This window comes from Vitis vinifera, chromosome 1 (assembly GCF_030704535.1).
Source record: "Vitis vinifera cultivar Pinot Noir 40024 chromosome 1, ASM3070453v1".
NCBI classification, from domain to species: domain Eukaryota; kingdom Viridiplantae; phylum Streptophyta; class Magnoliopsida; order Vitales; family Vitaceae; genus Vitis; species Vitis vinifera.
Window position 1 is genome coordinate 8,052,803 of NC_081805.1, and position 20,987 is coordinate 8,073,789.

General features: G+C 34.7%; 4 protein-coding genes across 6 annotated transcripts; 3 read left to right on the forward strand and 1 right to left on the reverse strand.

Moving 5' to 3' along the window:
* Positions 1-1,875: 1,875 nt before the first annotated feature.
* Positions 1,876-6,876, forward strand: LOC100248199 (probable BOI-related E3 ubiquitin-protein ligase 2). Of its 2 annotated transcripts, none has more exons than XM_010653226.3 (4): positions 1,876-2,266; positions 3,558-3,710; positions 5,633-6,039; positions 6,205-6,876. In XM_010653226.3, the coding sequence occupies exons 2-4, from the start codon at positions 3,605-3,607 to the stop codon at positions 6,751-6,753; spliced, it is 1,062 nt and encodes a 353-aa protein (XP_010651528.1). In that variant the 5' UTR covers positions 1,876-2,266; positions 3,558-3,604; the 3' UTR covers positions 6,754-6,876. The 2 variants fall into 2 exon arrangements, with proteins under 2 accessions (XP_010651528.1, XP_019075666.1); XM_019220121.2 differs by having other exon boundaries at positions 1,898-2,266; positions 5,701-6,039.
* A 461-nt stretch (positions 6,877-7,337) lies between these two features.
* On the reverse strand, positions 7,338-12,481 carry LOC100249934 (uncharacterized). Its single transcript, XM_002263728.4, has 8 exons — positions 12,074-12,481; positions 11,885-11,968; positions 11,618-11,698; positions 11,341-11,480; positions 11,106-11,220; positions 10,932-11,001; positions 7,715-7,777; positions 7,338-7,635 (listed from the first exon to the last, which is right to left on the reverse strand). The coding sequence occupies exons 1-8, from the start codon at positions 12,133-12,135 to the stop codon at positions 7,558-7,560; spliced, it is 693 nt and encodes a 230-aa protein (XP_002263764.1). The 5' UTR covers positions 12,136-12,481; the 3' UTR covers positions 7,338-7,557.
* A 114-nt stretch (positions 12,482-12,595) lies between these two features.
* LOC100263616 (uncharacterized) lies at positions 12,596-16,600 on the forward strand. The gene is made up of 5 exons (XM_002266187.5): positions 12,596-12,794; positions 13,632-13,941; positions 15,536-15,640; positions 16,009-16,056; positions 16,229-16,600. Exons 2-5 carry the CDS (start codon positions 13,681-13,683, stop codon positions 16,466-16,468), a joined length of 654 nt encoding a protein of 217 aa, XP_002266223.1. The 5' UTR covers positions 12,596-12,794; positions 13,632-13,680; the 3' UTR covers positions 16,469-16,600.
* A 1,720-nt stretch (positions 16,601-18,320) lies between these two features.
* On the forward strand, positions 18,321-20,898 carry LOC109122670 (pentatricopeptide repeat-containing protein At1g74600, chloroplastic). Of its 2 annotated transcripts, XM_019220133.2 has the most exons (2): positions 18,321-19,947; positions 20,188-20,898. In XM_019220133.2, exons 1-2 carry the CDS (start codon positions 18,606-18,608, stop codon positions 20,607-20,609), a joined length of 1,764 nt encoding a protein of 587 aa, XP_019075678.1. In that variant the 5' UTR covers positions 18,321-18,605; the 3' UTR covers positions 20,610-20,898. The 2 variants fall into 2 exon arrangements, with proteins under 2 accessions (XP_019075678.1, XP_019075677.1); XM_019220132.2 differs by having other exon boundaries at positions 18,321-20,898.
* Positions 20,899-20,987: the final 89 nt, after the last annotated feature.

A 20,987-nucleotide genomic window follows, 5' to 3' on the forward strand; every position in this document is an offset into this window, starting at 1 on the left:
TTATGTTTGACATTGCTACCGGTTTGAGATTTTTTTTTAAAATTCACAAATTTCTTACTCAAATTAATTCGTTTTTGTTTTTATTTTTATTGAAAAACTCTTATATAAAAGGAAAAAACTAAAAAGTATTTAAGCATATATAAGATAATTAACACAAATTTTTTTACAAATTTAGTGTAAAAGAAATAAACCCCATATTTAAACTAACATTGGTAAATGTTATGGTGAATGACCAAGATGGTATTTATTTTTTTTAATGTAAGAAAATTGATTAAAAAATATTTTTATTATCATAAAATTTGGTGCCATGTAATATTATTTATATCTAATCCCAATTTTTTTTTAATTTGGCTTAATATTTAATTCAATTATTTGATTTCGAATTTCTACTTGATTTCTATATAAGTCTTGAAAGAATAAATTTATGTACTAATTTTTTTATTGGATTTTTTCATATTCTCTCACATGCTTTTTTTTTTTTATATATATAAAATAACATAAATAACACTCAATATAATTATCTCTATATTAAAAAAAATTTAAAGATATTTTTGTCTTATAGGTATTAATTTGACCCCCTCCTGAGAAATTTTAAGATTTTAATATCTATATACAGTTGATCAATTTGAACAATGACAATGATAGTAGAAAACGAATGGGGAAATTTTGAAAAATCCACTTAGAATAATGATAATTATGATAGAAAAAAAAGGTATGAATTGAAAAGGTATAAATCCAAAAGCGGCTTTGTTTATTTGATTTAAAAGATAATTAATTTTTTTTCAAAGGTTTTTTAGATAGAAATTTTTTATTGATAAGGTGTTTTTGGGTAGGTATGAATTAAACTAAATAATAACAATTATGTTAGAAATTGGATAGGTATGAATTGAAAAAGGCGTGAATTAAAAATTCGTTCTAATTGTTTGATTTAAAAAGGGAATTAATTTTTTTAAGGGTCTTTCGTTAGAAATTTTTTTATTGATAAGGTGTTTTTGGGTAAAAAAGTTTTATCATGTAACCGTAGTTTTGATATAGTATATATATAGATATAGATTGATATAGATTATGTTAATTAAAATAAAAAATATATTAATAAAAGTGACGGATTTATGGAATGTATAATAAATCTCTTTTAAATTTAAAATTAAACTTATTTTAAAATAAAATTTTTATTATATAAAATTAAAATTATAAATAAAAACTTTAGCTTCAATTTGGATACAATTTTTTATAACATTAAAAATATAATGATTTTTAAAAACTAATTAAAAACATGAGATATTAAAAAAAAAATTTATTATCTCAAATTTTAAGATTTTTGAAAGTAATTTTGATGGGTATAATAAGAGTTTCTACTCCCATCCAATCAATTCTTTTGTAATAAATAAATAAATCCAATAGTAAAGCATTCAACTTGTCTAAATGCCGTGCGTGTTGGTAATTTTACAAGGTCAATTACTTGAATTGTCTAAGCGACATGAGAGCTGAGAAAACAGCTCACTCCATAAGCCTTCCTTTTTCTTTTAATTTACAGTGTGAAACGCATTATTCCATATTCCATATTGTGATAATTACAAAGGATGATTTAATAGAATCAAACCAGTTCCATTGCCGTGAAGGGTGGCTTCCAGCAAGAACCGCCAAATTTTACCCGCCAAGTGGCGCGCAACTACCGAGTGGACCCATTTTGAAGCGGTCAGTAGTCAGCCACCCCAGACTTTTTCCCGCTTTTTTTAATTTTACGTGGCCTCGTACATCGATCGTGGTTCAATAAAAGGGAGAGTTTTACCTAAACACCCTTGGACCATGGCAGGTGAGGTTTGAATGCGAGGACAGTGAAATAAAATACCAGAATGGAAATGTTGGGTGAAGAGTGTGGGGGCCGCTCTGATCAGAATTTGAACGTTTCTAACAAATTTCCACGAAGGCAGAGAAGCCCATTCTCACCAACGAAAGGACATCTTTTTCCGTAACGATGCACCGTTTCATTCAATTCAATTTCCTTCAAATTTGACTGTGCTTAATAAATAATAATAATAATAGTTCCTGACCGCACGCACCCACTCTCTGATTCCAACCAAACGGACGTTTTCTTCTCTTTTAATTCAACCTCTGGTTGATTGATGGTGATGGTGATGCATTTTTGAATGCTCGGATCAATTCTCGGTGGATGATTTAGAGGATTGGTTTTCCGTTTCTGCTTTATCTGCCGATTTTGTTGCTCTTCGTTTTATCGTGAGTCTGGACTGAAGTATCGGCGATTCAGGTAAGGTGATATTGATTGCATATTGCTTGATAGAATTTGGTGCGGATCATGGTTTTGGTTTGACTGTAGAATTAATCAAAATGTTAAAGGAGATCTGGATCTTTTATAATTTATAATTAAATTTCTCACTGTATTAGATTTCTTTGGTTCTAATCGCTTAAATTCTTAAAATTTTTCTCTATGATTAATAGAATCTCTCATCCTTCAGTTTCATGGTTGAGAAACCACAGTTTTTTTTTTTTTTTTTGCTTTATTTTATTTTATTTTTTATTTTGTAGTTGAGAGATACATATAGTTGTGAAACTAGCATTGGATCTTAAATGATGCCGTTATTTCTTTTATTTGGGAATCTGATCGGTTGTTTGCTTTGATTTTCCTATTTTTTGTGCCTTTATTACATATAGAGGTGCTTGCATTCTGCGATCACTGATCAGTGCCTCTTCGTCCTCTTAACATTTATGGGGAAGTTGTGATCCAAATTTTATTTTATTTCTTAATGTGTAAATGCAAATGCAAATGCATATTAATGAGAACTGATCTATAGTCAGTCATCTCTTCAACTTTTTTTTCATTTTTTTTCATGCTCCATATAGAGCTAATGTTGATGGTTGTTGAATCTTCATGATGGGAAACTCTCTTTCCATGCTGAATCTTCGTTTTCCATTCGGAAAGACTTTCCAAAGGGATCTCTAAAGCAGATTGAAACAGATATTTCTTTAATGGTGAGGCAAAATCTCTGAGGCGTGGTTATATGTTCCATAACCATTGCTTCATAATTTTTTTTCCAATGATAGATTTTCTTTGTTCTTCTTTCTTTCTTCTTTTTTTTTTTTTAAACATGTTAAATGCAGTCTATCTCTTTTAATTTCCTGGAGTTCACAAGTTGTGCATGCTTCCCGAACTAGTAACTATTTTTTTTATAGCCCCTTTGGTTTCTATTGATGATCTTCCTCAAGGTTGAATGAAAACTCCAAATGACAAGTGAAAGAAGTGCAAAGGATTATAAGTTTTTTATTGTAATGTGAGAGCACTCTGTGGTCTGAAAATGCATTAGGGATGCAATGATGAATGTTTATCTTTTTGTCATCGACCACATCATGAATTTGAATTTCCAACTTTGAGTGGCTAAGTACGCCTTAGGGGCGGCTGAACATTAGATGCCTATTGAAATTATATGGTTTTGAAACAGAGGAAATTGTTGTTGTTGTTTGATTGTGCTGGCAATTCTTAAGATGGACTTAGGTGTTGTCAGAGTTTAGATTTGAACTTTCTTTCCCTTATTCTTTTACAGGTAGATTCTCATTAACTATTAAAATTCTTCACAAGAAATCTGGGATAATGTTGGGAGGCAGCAATAGCAATCATATGCTTCCTGTTTTCCTGGGCGAGAGTGGTTTCCAGTGTCACACGAATGCATCAAATCAGTTGCAGTTATTTGGGAATTGTAAGTTTTCAGCCCTTATTGTTGGGAAAACAAGTTTTTCTAAAATTTTGAGTGTTTGTTACATTATCCTTGCAATGAATTGCATGCAGATGAGTATTTATTACTCCTTTAATTCTATCCTTCTGCTTTATTGGCTCATTTTTTTTCCTGTTTCCTTTTTCTTTTGGTACTTCTGGATGTGGTTAACATGTTGATAAATTTATAGCTATTTGCTTGCTTGTACTTATCATTCCAGTTACCGCTGGAGATAAATAACATAGCAAATAACATAGCGGTAATAAATAACGTGTATATATCTGTCCCATTCAAATAATAGTCCAGTTTTATTTAAACCTTCTGTGGGACATTTATCTTGGGAGACATGGAACTTTTGTTTGATTTTCATTCATTAGTTTCTGCATAAAAGATAAGGAAATACATTGAATTTAATTGTTGGATTGCATTTGCTGGGCTCTTATATCTGCCTTATGCCAACAAGGTGTGCATGAAGCTTGTTTGGGAAATTAATCGAGCCTTTGGCCCTTTGTTGTTGACACCAGCAAAACTACGACATGCAGTTTTTATCCTGGGCCTGCCTAAACTGAAATGATCTCTGGTTATCATCCTGTTGTTAGGTTGTAGACCTATTGCAGTGCACTATTGCTAGTTGCATTGAATCCTGTATCAGTTCAATGATAATTGAGAGTAATAGCATCAGCAGTCACCTCTTCACAGAAAAGTTTAAAGAACATAGCTGAGATGGAAAGGATTAATTTATCATCTTATTGGGATGTAACAAATAATAAGATGAAAATTACAGTGAAGAGTTAGTGCCTTTGCATTTTTAGAGATTATGGCCCCAATGCATAGTTATTAATCACATTGTGAAACAAAGAAAACAACTTCATAATTATGACATCATTCTACTGGCTAGTTACAGTTATTATGGTCATTTAGTTTTTAACGATCAGCATGAACTTGTAAATCGTCTTGTATATCATTTCCTATTTTTCTATACCACATACCATTCTTTTTCCATATTGGGAAGGTAGAAAGTACTATGTATAGATATATGAAATAAAATGATACAGACAAAATGGGGCAAAATGCAATATACTTCATGAAAGAGAGCATGGTTGCCATATATAACAAATTTCATGGAAGATACTAAGGCTAAATATAAACTTGTGGATTGCCTAGTCTATTGTTTTTTATTCTTCTATGTTACCTGTCATTGTTTTTACATTGGAAAAGGTAGAAAATAATATGTATTGACATATGAAACACATATAATACTGTATAGAAAATAGAAAATAGAAAAATGCAACTTATTTCATGAAAGATGGTATGGTTTAAAAGTTTCATTGAAGATACCAGGCTAAAGGTAAACATAGACATGTGAATATTGTAGATTGGAGTTTTGATGGAATCCACTTAACACAGATATACATTTGAAGGCATAGACATTGCATAATGTTCACAAGGATTATAAAGTTCCAAGTTTTTATAAATCCCTATCCAAATATGCTATAAAAGAACCTATGGCCATATTCAAAGTTCTTACTTTCCAAGTTCACAATCATCCCCACTAAATAGCAATAAGTAAATAAATAAAAAGGAAAAAAGAAAAAGAAAAACTAATTTGTTAAAGAAACATCCTTGAGGTCAATATTCAAATCATCTATATAACATATACTTCATTCAAATGACACATTCTTTCCACTGGGACCCGTTGCCTCACTTTTATTTTTGCTATATGTATATATATATATATATATATTACCAAAAAATGCATGATATCATATTATATATGATAAGTCATCGAGAACCGTGGTTCTAATGCCTCCATAATTCTGGTCATATGCTGCATTTACTTTCATGATTTTCTTGACATTTGTTGGTCTGGTGTCTTAGAAATGATTAATCTGCTCTGCATGTTACAGTACCAGCTGGGTGTGGTGTTGATCCTGTAAATTACTTTGGAAATGAGCTTAACACTTCCATGCTTCAGCCCAACAAACGAGGTAGGGAAGCAGAAGATTTCACAAGGCGGCAAAAACTTCATATTTCTTTGAATGAAGCAGAAGAAATCTCTAGGCGGCAAAAGCATCAAATTTCCTTCAAGTATAACATTTCTCAAGATGAAGCCGACCGATCTGCAAGTTTTCTCAACCAGAATCCTGTGTCAACTGGGCTAAAGCTATCATATGATGATGATGAGCACAATTCCTCAGTTACATCAAGTGGAAGCATGACAGCGGCACCATCAATCATCCTGTCACTTGGTGACAGTATTGGGGCTGAGCTCGACAGACAGAAAGAAGAATTTGATCAGTACATCAAAATTCAGGTACCAGTATAATAAATTTCTGAATTATAGCAAGTAATTAACCATCTATTGAAATACATTGCACCGCTTGATTAAAAAGTTGATTTGTTTCAAATGAAAACTCTCCAAAATACTTTTCCAACTATTCTTTGCACCTCTCAAGAAGTTTTGATTGGTGTCATGCAGGAAGAACACTTGGTGAAGGGGGTAAGGAACATGAGGCAGAGACACATGACTTCCTTCCTGGCTCCCATAGAGAAAGTTGTCAGAAAGAAGTTACGTGAGAAAGATCTTGAGTTAGAGAACATGAACCGCAAGAATCGGGAATTGGTTGAGAGAATAAAGCAGGCAGCGGTTGAAGCCCAGAATTGGCACTACAAAGCAAAGTACAATGAGTCTGTGGTTAATCTCTTGAAGAACAACCTCCAGCATGCAATTTCACAGGGGGCTGACCAAGGGAAGGAAGGATTTGGAGACAGTGAAGTTGATGATGCTGCTTCTTATATTGACCCACACAATATGGTCATACCAGGTGGCCCTGGGAGGGCAAATTCCCAGAATAAAGAAGGCTTGAAGGAGCAAATGATTTGCCGAGCATGCAAGAGTAAGGAAGTTTCCATCTTGTTGATTCCTTGTAGGCACCTGTGTATATGTAAGGAATGCGAAGGGTTAATTAGTGTTTGTCCCGTCTGCCAGTCTATGAAAACTACCGGCGTGCAGGTGTACTTGTCCTAAGTAATCAATCAAATTGCTTACAGGTGGAAAATTACCGACACACCTGAAATTGTGAAATTATGACATGTATTTGGATTTAACCATACTTCTCATAAGATGGAAAATTGGAGTGGTGATTTTTAATGATTGGCGTCTCTGCGGGTTGCTTTTGCTCTAAGCAGCAATCCAACTGGGGAGGAGACAGTCTTAGGCGAAGGCAAGCATTTTGTGGAGCTCCTAGGGATCCTTAATTTCCAATGATCAGCTGTTGGTGTGTTTATGTACACAGACCCTGTAGCCAAACAAGTCGCCCTAAACACTGGGTGTTACTAACTGGCTTTTGATTCTCGCATTCAAGCAACTCGCTCTGGTGCTTGGCTCAGGCACAATCATCCCCAATTAGTTCTTTAGCACACCTTCTACGCTCCTTCCCTCGGGGGGTTAATGGGCAAACCACCGAAGTTATGAACATTTGGACTTAAGACCAATTAACACACGGGAATTGGAACATTTGGCAACTCATCCTCATCTTATATATTGAGAACAAATTGAGGAATCGGGCATTTGGCAATTTATCCTCATCTCATATATTGAGAACAAATTGATTTCAACAAGCTAAACAACAATACCTACATGATTTCTATTTCCTTGACTTCCCATTGAAATATTGCAATTACATCAACAGTTATACAAAACTGCAACACTTAGCATTTCCAGCATCAAAGATGGGGTGAAATTTACATGAGCACAATATGTAGATCAATTGATGTGATAAAAGTAGCACGAACATTGGTAAAAGGATCCAGAACTCAGGCTAAAAAATCATTAGATTCTTCTTCTGTTGTCCACTCGAGTTTTCTTGAATGCAGGCCCAGCTTCTAAGTGCTGGCTGCTTGATTGTATCTGCAACAGATTTAAAAAAAATTAATGTTGAACTCTTTAAAAACTTTCAATAGGTAATTGTGCTGTAGAGGTTTATCACCTTATCAAGCTTCTCCCTTACCAACCGAACTGTCTGATTCATTGATGGGGACCCGAAATAATCCTGAGACAAATACGAGAGAGAAGCGTTTGTTGGCGTAAGGTCCAGTTTTAGAATAAAGCAATTACCAAAATTTATGAAAAGCTGTAGTGAAATGAAAATTCTCAAGTCCCAGTAGAAGTCAGTTCGTGCATAAATGCCAAAAGTAAGCACCATCTAACTAAACCCTGCCTGACAAGCATAATGGGCATTTTACCATCCAATATCAGGCATCAATAAGCAGAACACCATCCAAATTCCATCTACTTAATGTGACAGCTTTTCCCTTGAAATGACAATATATGTATATCATGTGAAAGTGTCCAATTGGGGCATCTAACTAGAATTACTAACTACCTGATGAAAATAAAATACTGCAAAGATGCTGTTTAGATAAGCTAATTTTAAGATTCAAGCAGCCAATATTGCCACTATTCGTCTCTTACAAATTAATTAGCATATTTCGAAACATATATGACACTGGAACAGGTAATATGAGCACCTCAAAAGTCAACAAATTTATATGCTGGGTGACTCTAAAAAGAGGGGAGGTTGGGAGATAGGCGTGCAAAACTGCATCTAAAGGTGAGTCATTTCTTCCATGAGATTACGTTGACTAAAAATGCCGGCAGCAACCCCACTTTTGAGCACTGCCAGACAGTAGAGGATCATTTTGTCACTGCTTAAGGCAATTTAAGATTTCATTCCAAGTAAGTTTCTTGGTCCAAAATTTTCAATTTTTTTTTTTTTGATAGGTAAATGCACAAAGATATATTAGAAAAAGGGTGCTTGAAAGGCAACCCAGAACATACAGGGAGTATACAAGCGTCACCTAAAAATACAACAAAAACACAAGCACTCACCGGCCCTCAACAAGAACCCAACCATTCCACAAAGTTAAACAAAGTTAAGGGGCCTTCAGCTATAGAAGATTTAGCCTAAGATAAGAGATTACACACACAGAAATTTCTCAATCTTTGAATCGACAAAACCTCATTATCAAAGACTATCCTATTTCTTTCCTTCCAAACCGTCCAAAATAAACAAAGAGGGACTGCCCACCAAACCTTTCTATGCTTTTTGTCCTTAAAAGAAACATACCAACTTAATAGAGTGTCTCTAACCGTAAACGGAAAAACCTAATTAACCCCAAATAGAGAAAACACAAGATCCCACAAAATCTTCGCCTTAGAACAATGAACAAGGATGTGATTTATCGTTTCTTCTTCAACACAACACAAGCAACATCTGTTGGCTAAAATCCAGCCCCTCCTCTTGAGTTGATCTTGAGTAAGGACCTTCTCCCAAGAAGCTTTCCAAGCAAAAAAACTCACCTTTATAGGAACATATGGACTCCAAATAATATTGCACAGAAACGAGACTGCACAACTATGAACAAGAGACTTATAAAGAGATTTTACAGTGAAAATCTCATTTTTCGTCTCTTTCCACACCATCCTATCCCCCATATCAGCATCCAGCCTCTTTCCTTGAATGGACGAAAGGAGTCTCTCCACCTCCTCCACCTCCCAATCATTGAAAGGTCTAAGGAAGTGGGGAGTCCACCCTCCCTCTTCCCCCATTGGGTCCCAATAGTCCGCTACCTACGCATCTTTAGAACCCGCTAAATCAAACAAGGAGGAAAAGACCTCACAAAGGGGCGTGTTGAAACTAGCTAAACCTAACCAATAGTCAAGCCTTGCCTGAATTTTTAGGACAATTTAAAGTTCATTTACATTTTTATACATGTAGGGTAATTTTTTTTTTTTGATAAGTAAAGAGAATTTCATATATAAAGAGACGCCAAAAAAGCGACTCAAGGTATACAAACCTATACACCCACCACCAAAAGGGCCACAGAAAAAGAAGAAGGAGAACAACATCCAGCTAGCCCAAAAAACAACCTTAATAGGATCCCAACCAATCAATAAAATTAACCATAGTTAGAGGGTATTCAACTATAAACAACTTAGCCTCAGACCAAAGAGAATAAACAAAAGAGTATTTTAATCTCTAGATTGACAACACATCATCCTTGAAGGCCAATTTATTTATACATGTAGGGTAAATGCTGACTGTTGGTGCATATTGTATATATCGTGTGTACTTTGATGCACTTTTTTTCACGTGATTTTAATATATTTTCTCATTTTTCATATATATATATATATATATATATACATACATATATTAATTATAATATTGATCATGTTAGTATATTTTTTATAGGTACTAACATGGATTTTTTTTTTAAATATTATTAAAAAACGGTTGTTTAAAAAATAAATACAAAAAATATGACACTTTTGATTACTTGTTTTATTTTTGCATGGAACTCGTTTTTTCAAATGATGAATTCACTTTTTGCATTGAATTCGTCTTATGAAAAGATGAATTTACCTTTTTCACTTTTTTCATATTGAACTAGTCTACTTGAAATCCAAAAGTGTGGTAGTTTTATAATTATTTTTAGTGGAATGCTTTTTTTAAAAAATTATTGTGCCCGGGCAAAAAGCCCCACTAACATGCTTATATATGTTATTATATATTATGGTCATTGGAGACAAAATAGAAGGAAACTCTTTGATAAACTATGTTTTGAATGCCACATGATTCTTCATAACTGTAATGAATATAAAATTCATAACTCCAATTATTTTTCTTTAATACGCACGACTTTATCTCATTAGAGATTTCCTTTAATTTAACTTGATTTTCAAACACATTTCCTCTTTTGGCCCATATATCATGGAAATGGTTTCAAGCATTCTTCCACAGATATCTTATTCTTTAACTTAAAATATCCTCCATGGTATGTTTGCTCAAGAGAAATTGTGAGAGGCATTAAAAAGTAGTCAAGGTAAGCAAATAGGTTAACTTTTCCATTCCAAGCTAACAAACTAACTCAATTTAAGCAAAGCTTGCTAGCCTTGGCTAGGGTGACAGGCACTCATCAAAACGTTAATTTTGGGCTAGAGTTGTTTTACAATTGTATCCACCATCTTGAGTTGCAACTCTAAGTGCAACCACCAGTGGGCAACAACACTAGCTACGTCAATTGCCATCAAAGGTCACCAGCTATTGTCATGCGTAAAGCATTTTTCATTTCAATTCATGTAATCCAAACCAGTGGGAGAAGAAAAGCTTTCAAGATGCCAATATGTAAAGAGTGCAGAACCTGGTTAGAGGAAACTGTTGTGATTGAAGAATCTTTAATGCGAGAAACATGATCTGATTCTCCAGATATCCTGCAGCAAGGAAAGTTCCATTTTATGCATCACAGAGCAAACAACCTCCAAAAGGCTTTATGACAGGAATAGAACTCCAAAATTCAAATAAAAATATATATCACCTCTGGTTAAAGCTCATCTGCTTTGAAATGCAATTGGTCTGTGAGGGATTTTTAACCAATAAAGGCTCACCCAAAGCATCTGGATTATGAACTGTTGGCATTTTGGATCTTCCAGCTGATATCATGACATAAACATGCATGAACATAAATCCTCAGCAACACATCATTTCAAATACCCCTCATCTGTGTTGCAAGTATTTTAAGTTTCGATCATGCCCACAACACAGAAACTTACGGTTCAGTCGTGATAAAACTTCCTTTCTCCTCCCTTCTAACTTCTCCTTTGTGTCAGAAAGGCTCTCAAAATGAGGAGCATATTCAACCTTCAGTCGATTCCCGAGAAAAACAAATTCGTCCAATTTCCTTTTTGCAAATCTATAAAAGTTAAGTGGTTCAAACTCTGTTTATTGACACGTAAAAGCACATAACCTATAACTGCTAAGTGAATATCATTCATAAATCATAAATGCATAACATGGAGCGAAAAAATAAATTCAATTTTATTGAATCACCTGGCATTACTGACCAGACGAAATTTGATCCAATAAACATCAGTGAAAGGCTCACAGTCTTCTGCATCCATTGGTTTGCACCTTAAGACACACAAATCAAGTGTCAACAAAAATCAGCCTTACAAAAAAAAAAACCCAGAAAGAACCAAACAGAATGCAATGCATCAATCAATGGTAACAGTTTTCACTCAGTGGCACCAGATTTTTTTAAAGCAAACAATAAGAAAAATGCGAAAACAAAGAACACACAACAAAGAAGATGCTTACTCTTCAATGTCTCCATATGAGGCGAATAAATTCAACAAATCGTCGCCACATCCCAACGCTGGAACGTTCCTCACGATCAGATATCTGTAAAGAGAAGAGGTATTAAAGGAATTGAGATGGTTAGGGTTAAAATACTCATAAGAATTCGATTCATCTCAGCTGCAGTCTCAAATGATGATGCACACTAACCTTGATTCGTCGCAGATGGTATATACTCGAACCGCAGGAGGTTCGTCCCTATTTTGCGTCATGTTTTTGGCTTTCACCAAAATTCACTGTCCAACGCAACTTTCATATAATCCAGAAAATCAAAGGCTTGATTCAGACCAACAAAAAAACACATAAAAGCCACAACAGTTTCAATTAAAAAGAAAAGAAAATCTCAAATAAATGGAATCAAATTCAATGAAACTGAAAGTTAAAGAGCTAGGGTTCATCTGAGGAGGGAAGTGGAGGGGGCAGGGATGAAGGACATGGGCCGGGCTGATTCCCCTGAGGCGCCATCTGGATTTGGGCCATCCTACATGAATAGCTTGACGCCCACTTATATTTCGGCTCATTGGAGCCAAATTTTGTGAAAATTAAAAATAAATAAAATAATCATATGTAAATTAAATATGTTTAATATATATATATCTATATATATATATATATGAATAGAAAAAGAAATTAATATTTTTATTAAATAATAATAAGATGACTAACAACTGATGGATGGAGCCCTTCAGTAACGCGAGTAGATCAGACAAGGTAATGGCATTTCCGTAATAAACGGAGCAACGGAGGGTGTTTGAACAGACTACCTTAGAGCAGCCCATAAAGGGCCAAAAAGCCCAAAGAAGCTTCTTCGTCTTCATCTCTCTCTCGAAGACGGCATCTCTCGAACACTGAGCCGGCTCCGTGCCCCAAGGTAAGGCTCAACCTCTGTTTTCTTCCGCTTCTATGCTTTCCCTTTCTCTGATTTCGATATGGTTTCTCTTCTATTCAAGTATTCAACTACTCTATGATCCGACGGTGATGTATTTCAACTTTGTCTCAGCATTTTGTTTATACAATTCGTTTTTTATGTTTGGTTTCTGAGAAAATTGGGGAGAGGAAAAGAAAGGAAATGATTATTTTTCACATGTTTTAGGGGTTAGTTGAATAAGGTGCTGGTTTTGTCTAACATTTGTGCTTTTACTTCTTTGTTTCACTTCGATTCTGAGCTATCAAACGGAAGATCAATTCTTTGTGGGCTCATTGGTGATTGTTATTGGTTTTGTTTGTTGATTTTGTTGAAATGAACATTTTATTGCGGTTGTATTTATGACCTTTGAGATAGCATGTCCATTTTTAGATTTTCCTTTTAAGTGTTTGATTTGTATTGCCCTTTGAGATGGGCTTGGTTATTGTTGAATAGATTTAATAGTTTGATTGTGTTTGTTTAGGCTCACTTGGCTTTGGGTGGAAAACTTTTAGATTACGGGTTCTAATTTCTCTTTACATTACCTACATGTACTTACTTTTATTTTATTTTTCAGTAAAGACATTAGCGGGAAACAAAAGGAAAATGATTAACAAAAGCCAAGGATATCATATTCTTTACTGATTTACTTTCTTAAGGATATTCTTTGCTTTCCGTGAATCATATGAAGTATTATGTTTGAATTTATGTAGTTCGAATTTCTCTTATTGATGCAAATTCCGCTTTAGTAATTTTTGTGATTTTTGTTGAGGAGGTGAGTAATCTTGGTTGGTGTTGACACAGGATTTAGAGGCAGCATTCACCAAGAATTGGGAATTGCATCAGTGAGGCGATGGGGTCTGAAGGGCCAAAACCTGTTGTCATTCATGTAACTGGATTCAAGAAATTTCAAGGGGTTGCTGAGAATCCAACAGAGACTATAGTTAGCAATCTGAGGGATTTCATTCAAAAGAGGGGATTGCCCAATGGAGTCACCCTTGGGAGCTGCATTGTTCTTGAAACCGCAGGAGATGGTGCACTGCCCATGCTTTACAAGATCATGGAATCAGGCATCTCAGGAGCTGATGCTTTGAGCAATGAACAAGTTGTATGGGTCAGTTGTCTTCCTGCAGCTAATTGTACTATTGAAAATCAATTATATCTCTGGATTGCATTTTGTTTCCTCATTGATTTTCAGAAGCCATTTGCTTTTCTTGGATTAATCATCGTGGGGCATGTTAACCAGATGGACTAGTTCAGTCAGACTGAAGTTGGGATTGTGAATTCTTTTAGTTTGCAAAAGGATTTAGAATGTTTAGGATGCCTCAGCCATAACTAGTACTGAGTCAGACCAGAAATCCCAACAGAAATGGATGTGTGATGAGTATTTTGGAAAATGCCTTTTCCTCCTGGTATTTACTTTAGCAAGATCTAGTTCATGGCAATTTTTTTTTTTTCTAGAAATGAAAATTAATCATCTTTCATTGGTTTTTTTTTTTTGATGGATAAATTATTTGTCATTGATGATCATCATAATAACGGAAACTGATCCTTCCTCTGCAATGTCTCAGTTGGTGATGTTTCTTAGTTTCTGATGAGAGTAACATTTGGTTTCTTAGTAAAAGACTACAGCGAAAAAATGTGCTTGTACATTAAACAAGTGGTTTTCAAGAAAGATTTTGGTTTTAGAGCATCTTTCATGTTTAAGCTGCTAAAAAAAACACTCATTAATCATTATTTTTGGATGAAATAAGTTCAAAAGGTCTTCCTTATCCACTGTAGTTGTTTGAGATTCTAGTGATCATCTACATATTACATGTTTATAGCTCCATATTCCATGATATTATCTTGAAAATTTTTGCATTTTAGGCTCTATTTTACACTATTTTTACAGCTTTTTTCCAAGATATCATGTAGTTAGCTATTATGGTCCTACTGATTTCTGTTCAGTCTATTCCACTGCCTAAGTGCTTTATTAGTTCTTTTATTTTTACTTAACCTTAACCTGGTTCCCCCATGCCCTTAATAGTAAACTCCATTCCTGTCTGCTTTATGTTTAACACATGATTTTTCTATTTGGTTGATGCTTTTCTAAGAGGAAAAATACTTATGCTTACATTCAAGGCATTGCTGATTTATGCATTTAGGGATAGTAGCAAATGGAGTATCCTAACCTATAGGAATGATTGCTCTATTACAAGTGGAAGGGAATCTTTATAAGCAATAGCAACTGTTCAATCTGATGCTACGAGGATGAGAAAATTTTACCCAGAGTCTAAAAAACTTGGGGATTGATGTAGTTTGTTTGATTTTCTTAAATCCTTTGAATTATCTTACTCATTTTTTAATTCATTGTGGTAATTGTCACATCATTATCCATACACTCTACTACATTGGAGTTGCACAATAGAACTTTGTTGGCAGAAAATATAAGATTAATATGTTGATATCTAACTCACTTGGTAGGGAGGTATTTGTCAACTAAAATTGCTGGGTTTTACTGTCCTATGGGATAGTTTTTAAACCAGTCATAGACCCATAGGTTATAGCCCAAAATCCATGGCATTATGTAAATCATTCGCCAATGGTAGTTGAAGGAGACTCATTCTGTAGAAGGTTGCTTTTATTAACAATATCTATTGTTTTCTGAATTTAGCTTTTAATGACTTCAAATTCCTTTTTCTTTTTTTGCTTTGTTTCATCTTCAGCTTCACTTGGGGGTGAATGGTGGGGCACACAAATTTGCCATCGAGCGACAGGCAGTGAATGAGGCCTCTTTCCGTTGTCCAGATGAGCTTGGATGGCAACCTCAGGTGATCATGCATCTTGTACTCTGAGAGCTATTTCTATATGTTGTTTGCAGCTGGAGTCAACTCTGAGGAGGACGAGAGAGTCTCTTTTCTAGGTTATGTTTTTCACAAGGGCTTCAAAATTTTTGACAAATTATAAATTAGCATTGTCATCTCAATTCAACTTATTAATTCCAACTGAGGATCTACACTATTGTACATATTTCGTAGCAGTTCAGAGATATTTTTTACAAGACCTTTACGTATGATTTTTTTTTTCAATCTTTTAATATACATATCTTCCTGAAAGTCAATCAATCCTTAATCTCCTTCACATTTCATATTACATTACCTTCATTTGTTATTATACTGATTTTTTTTGTTGGCTCCAGCAACTCCCAATAGTCCTTGAGGATGGAGGAACTACCCAGACAAGACAGGTGAATTCATGATCTGATTTCAGTTTGTGTAAATGTGTGCTAAAAATTTTAAACATCTCAAAGAACTTTTGGTTTCCAGTAGAATTCAATAATACATACATACATATCCACATACATATGATGCTTCTCACCACGAAAATGCTTTAACTTTTTCGGCTTTTGTTTCTTGAAGACTTCTTGCTCTGTTGAAGCAATCATGAAGTTCTTGAAGAAGAAGGGCTATGATGTGACAACATCTGATGATGCTGGCCGTTTTGTGTGCAATTATGTCTATTATCACTCTCTCCGGTTTGCAGAACAGAAAGGCCACAAGTCTCTCTTTGTCCACGTTCCTCTCTTTTCTAAGATCGACAAAGAGACCCAGATGCAATTTGCTGCCTCCCTTCTGGAGGCCATTGCAGCTACATGCTGATAGATGTTGATGGGAGTGTGAAACTCAATATTGATAGATGATGGGAGTGTGAAACTCATCTTTGGGGTTACAAATACCGGATGTAAATGTACTCTACTTGTGTTATTATAAAATACTAAAACCTTTGGACTTTGAGTTGTTGCCAATATTAAGAGGAAAATGGACATTCAGCTTCAGCCTATATTAAGTCGAAAATGGACGTCCAACTGTTCATATGCTAGGCTATGTTTGGTTCCCGGAAAGTACAAAGGAAAGAAAAAAAATGCTAAGGAAAATGATTTTCTCATGTTTGGTTGTCCTATGAAAAATATAAAAAAAAAATCAAATATAATTAAAACTAATTAAAAACTTATGTATTTTTAAATTATTTAATCTTTATATTGATGAGTTAAAATAAATAAAATGAGTTTGAAGTAACAAAAAAAATAATTTATCAAATTTTAATCTATTTTTTTATTTTCCTTCACTTTTTTTTTCCTTCTACTTTTCCTTTGTATTTTCTTTCCCTCGCATTTTCCCTCAAATTTTCCGGGAACCAAACATAGCCATAAGTCTAATTGGAGCCATCTTCACACTCAATACTGATAGATCTTAATGGGAGTGTGAAACTCATCTTTGGGGTTACAAATACAGGATGTAAATGTACTCGTGTTATTATAAAAATACTAAAACCATTGGACTTTGACACGGCTGTTGCCTATATTAGAAGGAAAATGGGCATCCAGCCTATATCAAGAGAAAAATGGACACCCAACTGTTCATATGCTATGAGTCTATGAAAGAATTATAATTGCAGCCATCTTCTCAAATTTTTATTAATTTTTTTTTTCCTGTGTGTGTGAGATAGATTGATAAATTAATAGTTATTCAAAATTTGGGAATAAATGTGAGCAATAAGGAAGCATGCAATTTGTCATAACTTGCTCAAAATAACCTTCCCTTGAGTTTATATTGGGTAGGAAGTTTCTAGAACCATTTGGAGTCGCTTACACTAGTGGAAAGTGTAGAAAGTTTTAGAGAAAGTTTGCATTAGTGGAAGAGTATACAAAGTTTAAGAGAAGCTTGAAGGTCTTACATATCTCTGCATAGGGATGGAAGATAAAGGGAAAGATACAAGTTTCGTATATGTACAAAACTTTAAAGAAACCTTTAGGTCTCCACTCATCTCTATACAATGATAGAGGATAAGAGAAAAATAAGTAGAATTTTAGAAAGTTCCAAAAATTTCTTCTACATGTCTTGTATATAATATTTGTATAAGAATTTTTAGAGAGTTTCTAAAAACTTAAGAAATCTTCGTAATGTTACAGAAAGTTTCATAAGTGTCTATAAATAAAGAATGATTTTCATTTGACCAATGTATTAAGTATTCGAGTGTTCCTATTCTTGTAAAATATTTTTATGCAATGTAAGTCTTATTCTTCTAAAAAGTGTTGCTTCCTTCGTTATTCTTTACTTCTGAATGAAAAAAAAAACTAAATAATACAAAAAAAGCTTTATGCATTGCAACAAGTTGATGGGGGAATAAATTACAAAATAAAGCAAAGTGTCGTGTGTGAAAAACTAAAATACAAAATACAAAAGGGTAATAAAATAAAAATACAAAATATAGCAAAGTGCCCAATGAGAAAAAATAAAATAAAAATACTGAATAAGGCAAAGTGCCGGAAAAAATAAAATATAAAATATAAAAAATTAAAATACAAATAAAATAAAGTAAAGTAAAGTTTCCTGTGAAAAAAAAATACAAAAAAAATAAAAAAAATAAAAAAAAGCAAAGTGCAATAAAATAAAATAAAAAATAAAAAATACAAAATAAAGCAACTATGAATTGGCGCATTGGACATTTTAGGTTTATGTTCCCCAGCTATATGCTTAAACTGAATTTAGATAGCAGAGAATTCGTTTTCTGAAACAGTAGGATCTGCATCTATTTTCAACAACCCTGATTCAAATTTCAATCGGGATAATAGAGGAGAAGCATTGAATCAATAAACTTGCTTGTTAGAAGATAAAATTTCAGGTCTAATAGTTGGGAACCGTAAATTAAATATCAGAGACGTGCTTGTGTTCTAGCAGTTTTTATGATGTGGGACAATGTGAATTGATGGAGTCAGTGTTCAGTAGCTCCTAAACCATGCAGAGAAGGAATCTACTATTCTTTCCCAGAAGCATAACAAACACTTCACTGAATTTCACATCCACAGCTTCATCTCCATCCGCTTCTCTGCTATTGGACTCGTACTGTGAAACCAATCCGCATGTGGATCTCTACTCCAACAACCGAGCAATTGATTCATTGATCAAATCTGGGTCCCTAGCCTCTGCCCTTCACTTGTTCGAAAAAATGCCCATCCGTGATGTAGTTACTTGGAATTTGCTAATTAATGGGTATCGTCAGCATGAACTTCCCAAACAGGCTTTTCAGTACTACAGTGAAATGGTTTTCCAGGGCATTAGAGAAAGTTCCTCCACTTTTTCTTCTGTTTTGAGCGTTTGCAGCAATGCAGGTTTGCACCAGGAGGCAATTCAAGTTCATAGCAGGGTGATTTTTCTCGGGTTCAGTTCGAACTTGTATGTGGCAGGTTCGCTTGTTGATCTTTATATGCAGATGGGAGACTGTGATACTGCCTTAAGATTGTTCAGTAACTTGCCTAGAAGAAATTTGGCTATATGCAATTTGGTTTTACGTGGGTTTTGTGAACTTAGTCGATCGGAATGGTTATTCACCATGTACTCTGCAATGAAAGAAGAATGTGTTAAGCCGAATGGCCTTACTTTCTGTTATTTAATTCGCGGATGTGGTAACGGTAGGTTTTGTGACGAGGGGAAGCAGCTGCATTGTCATGCAATTAAGGTTGGATGGGTAGAAGCTAATTTATTTGCTGCTAATGCTTTGGTGGATTTTTACTGTGTTTGTGGGAATTTGATTGACGCTAAGAAATCATTTGAAGCTATTCGAGATGAGGATGTCATATCATGGAATTCAATTGTTTCTGTGTTTGCTGCTAGTGGTTTGCTTTCTGATGCTCTTGAACTATTTGCTAGGATGCAGTCATGGGGGAAGAAGCCGTCCATCCGTTCATTTGTGGGATTCCTAAATGCAGCTATTGGATGTGACAATATTATTTTTGGGAAGCAAATTCAGAGTCATGTTGTGAAATTGGGTTTTGCTCCTGGGAGTGTCCATGTTGAATCTGCCTTGATCAATATGTATGGGAAATGTGGCGACATCAAAAGCTCAGTATCTGTGTTTGAGAGTGTGCCTGAGAGAACTCTGGAGATCTGCAACTCACTGATGTCATCTTTGTTGCACTGTGGTATTGTTGAAGATGTGCTGGAGTTGTTTGGTTTAATGGTTGATGAGGGAATTGGAGTTGATGAAGTCACTTTGTCCACTTCACTAAAGGCATCGTTAGTATCTGCTTTTGGAAGTTTGGCATGCTGTAGATTGCTGCATTGTTGTGCAATAAAATCAGGTTTTGAATTTGATACTGCAGTTTCATGTTCTTTAATTGATGCATATTCAAAATATGGTCATGTCGAACTTTCACATCAGATTTTTGAACAACTTCATTCACCAAATGCAATATGTTTCACTTCAATCATTAATGGGTATGCACGGAATGGAATGGGCAGAGAAGGCCTTGAAATGCTTGAAATCATGGCTAAACAGGGCCTGAAACCAGATAGAGTGACATTTCTGTGTGCATTGACAGGGTGCAGTCATTCAGGGTTGGTTGAAGAAGGAAGATCGGTGTTTAACTCAATGAAGAGTATTCATGGCATTCACCCAGATCAGCAGCATTATTCATGTATGGTAGATCTTCTGGGTCGTGCAGGTCTGTTAGATGAAGCTGAAGGACTGTTAAAACATGCCCCAGCAAAGAGCGATTCTGTGATGTGGAGCTCACTGCTGCAAAGTTGTCGGATCCATGGTGATACTATAGTAGGAAGAAGAGCAGCAAAAGTCTTGATGGAGCTGGAACCCGAGGACCCTGCAACTTATTTGCAAGCTTCAAGCTTTTACTCTGAAATTGGGGAGCTTGAGATCTCAATGCAAATCAGAGAGATTGCAATTGCAAGAAGAATGAAGAGAGAGATGGGTCACAGTTTAATTGAGGTGAACAGTCACAGTTAACATTAGAATTACCTTGTACTGAGAGAAGAAGGAAATCAGCCAACCGATGGGAACAGCTGACAACCTCCTAACAACATGGTGGTTTCATCTATATTTTCATGCTGCTGAATCCTTGGACTTTCTTGTTATGAATAAACAGGGTCAGGTTTCAATTGCTTTGTTGGTCCGACTAATCAGTTGACTTCTTTTTCTATTCATTGTTTATTACTATTTTTTTTTTTGTACAATACTTTTATACAATTGAAGTTGTCACGGAAAATAAATATGGCTTTTCAGATTCATTTTAATATACCCACTTGAGAGAATGACAATAACAAGACTCATGAACACTTTTTACTTTGAAATTTTAGTATACTGGTTGAAGAGTAAAGCAAAGAA

What these genes read in the sequence shown, in the direction of transcription:
- LOC100248199 (XM_010653226.3), top strand. Translation starts at nt 3,605, where the DNA reads ATGTTGGGAGGCAGCAATAGCAATCATATGCTTCCTGTTTTCCTGGGC. An exon ending in GTTGCAGTTATTTGGGAATT is followed by an intron (nt 3,711 to 5,632) that starts GTAAGTTTTCAG and finishes TGCATGTTACAG; the next exon opens with TACCAGCTGGGTGTGGTGTT. An exon ending in ATCAGTACATCAAAATTCAG is followed by an intron (nt 6,040 to 6,204) that starts GTACCAGTATAA and finishes GGTGTCATGCAG; the next exon opens with GAAGAACACTTGGTGAAGGG.
- LOC100249934 (XM_002263728.4), bottom strand. Translation starts at nt 12,135, where the DNA reads ATGACGCAAAATAGGGACGAACCTCCTGCGGTTCGAGTATATACCATC. An exon ending in ACCATCTGCGACGAATCAAG is followed by an intron (nt 11,969 to 12,073) that starts GTTAGTGTGCAT and finishes TTCTCTTTACAG; the next exon opens with ATATCTGATCGTGAGGAACG. An exon ending in TCATATGGAGACATTGAAGA is followed by an intron (nt 11,699 to 11,884) that starts GTAAGCATCTTC and finishes GTGTGTCTTAAG; the next exon opens with GTGCAAACCAATGGATGCAG.
- LOC100263616 (XM_002266187.5), top strand. Translation starts at nt 13,681, where the DNA reads ATGGGGTCTGAAGGGCCAAAACCTGTTGTCATTCATGTAACTGGATTC. An exon ending in GCAATGAACAAGTTGTATGG is followed by an intron (nt 13,942 to 15,535) that starts GTCAGTTGTCTT and finishes TTTCATCTTCAG; the next exon opens with CTTCACTTGGGGGTGAATGG. An exon ending in AGCTTGGATGGCAACCTCAG is followed by an intron (nt 15,641 to 16,008) that starts GTGATCATGCAT and finishes TGTTGGCTCCAG; the next exon opens with CAACTCCCAATAGTCCTTGA.
- LOC109122670 (XM_019220132.2), top strand. Translation starts at nt 18,606, where the DNA reads ATGCAGAGAAGGAATCTACTATTCTTTCCCAGAAGCATAACAAACACT.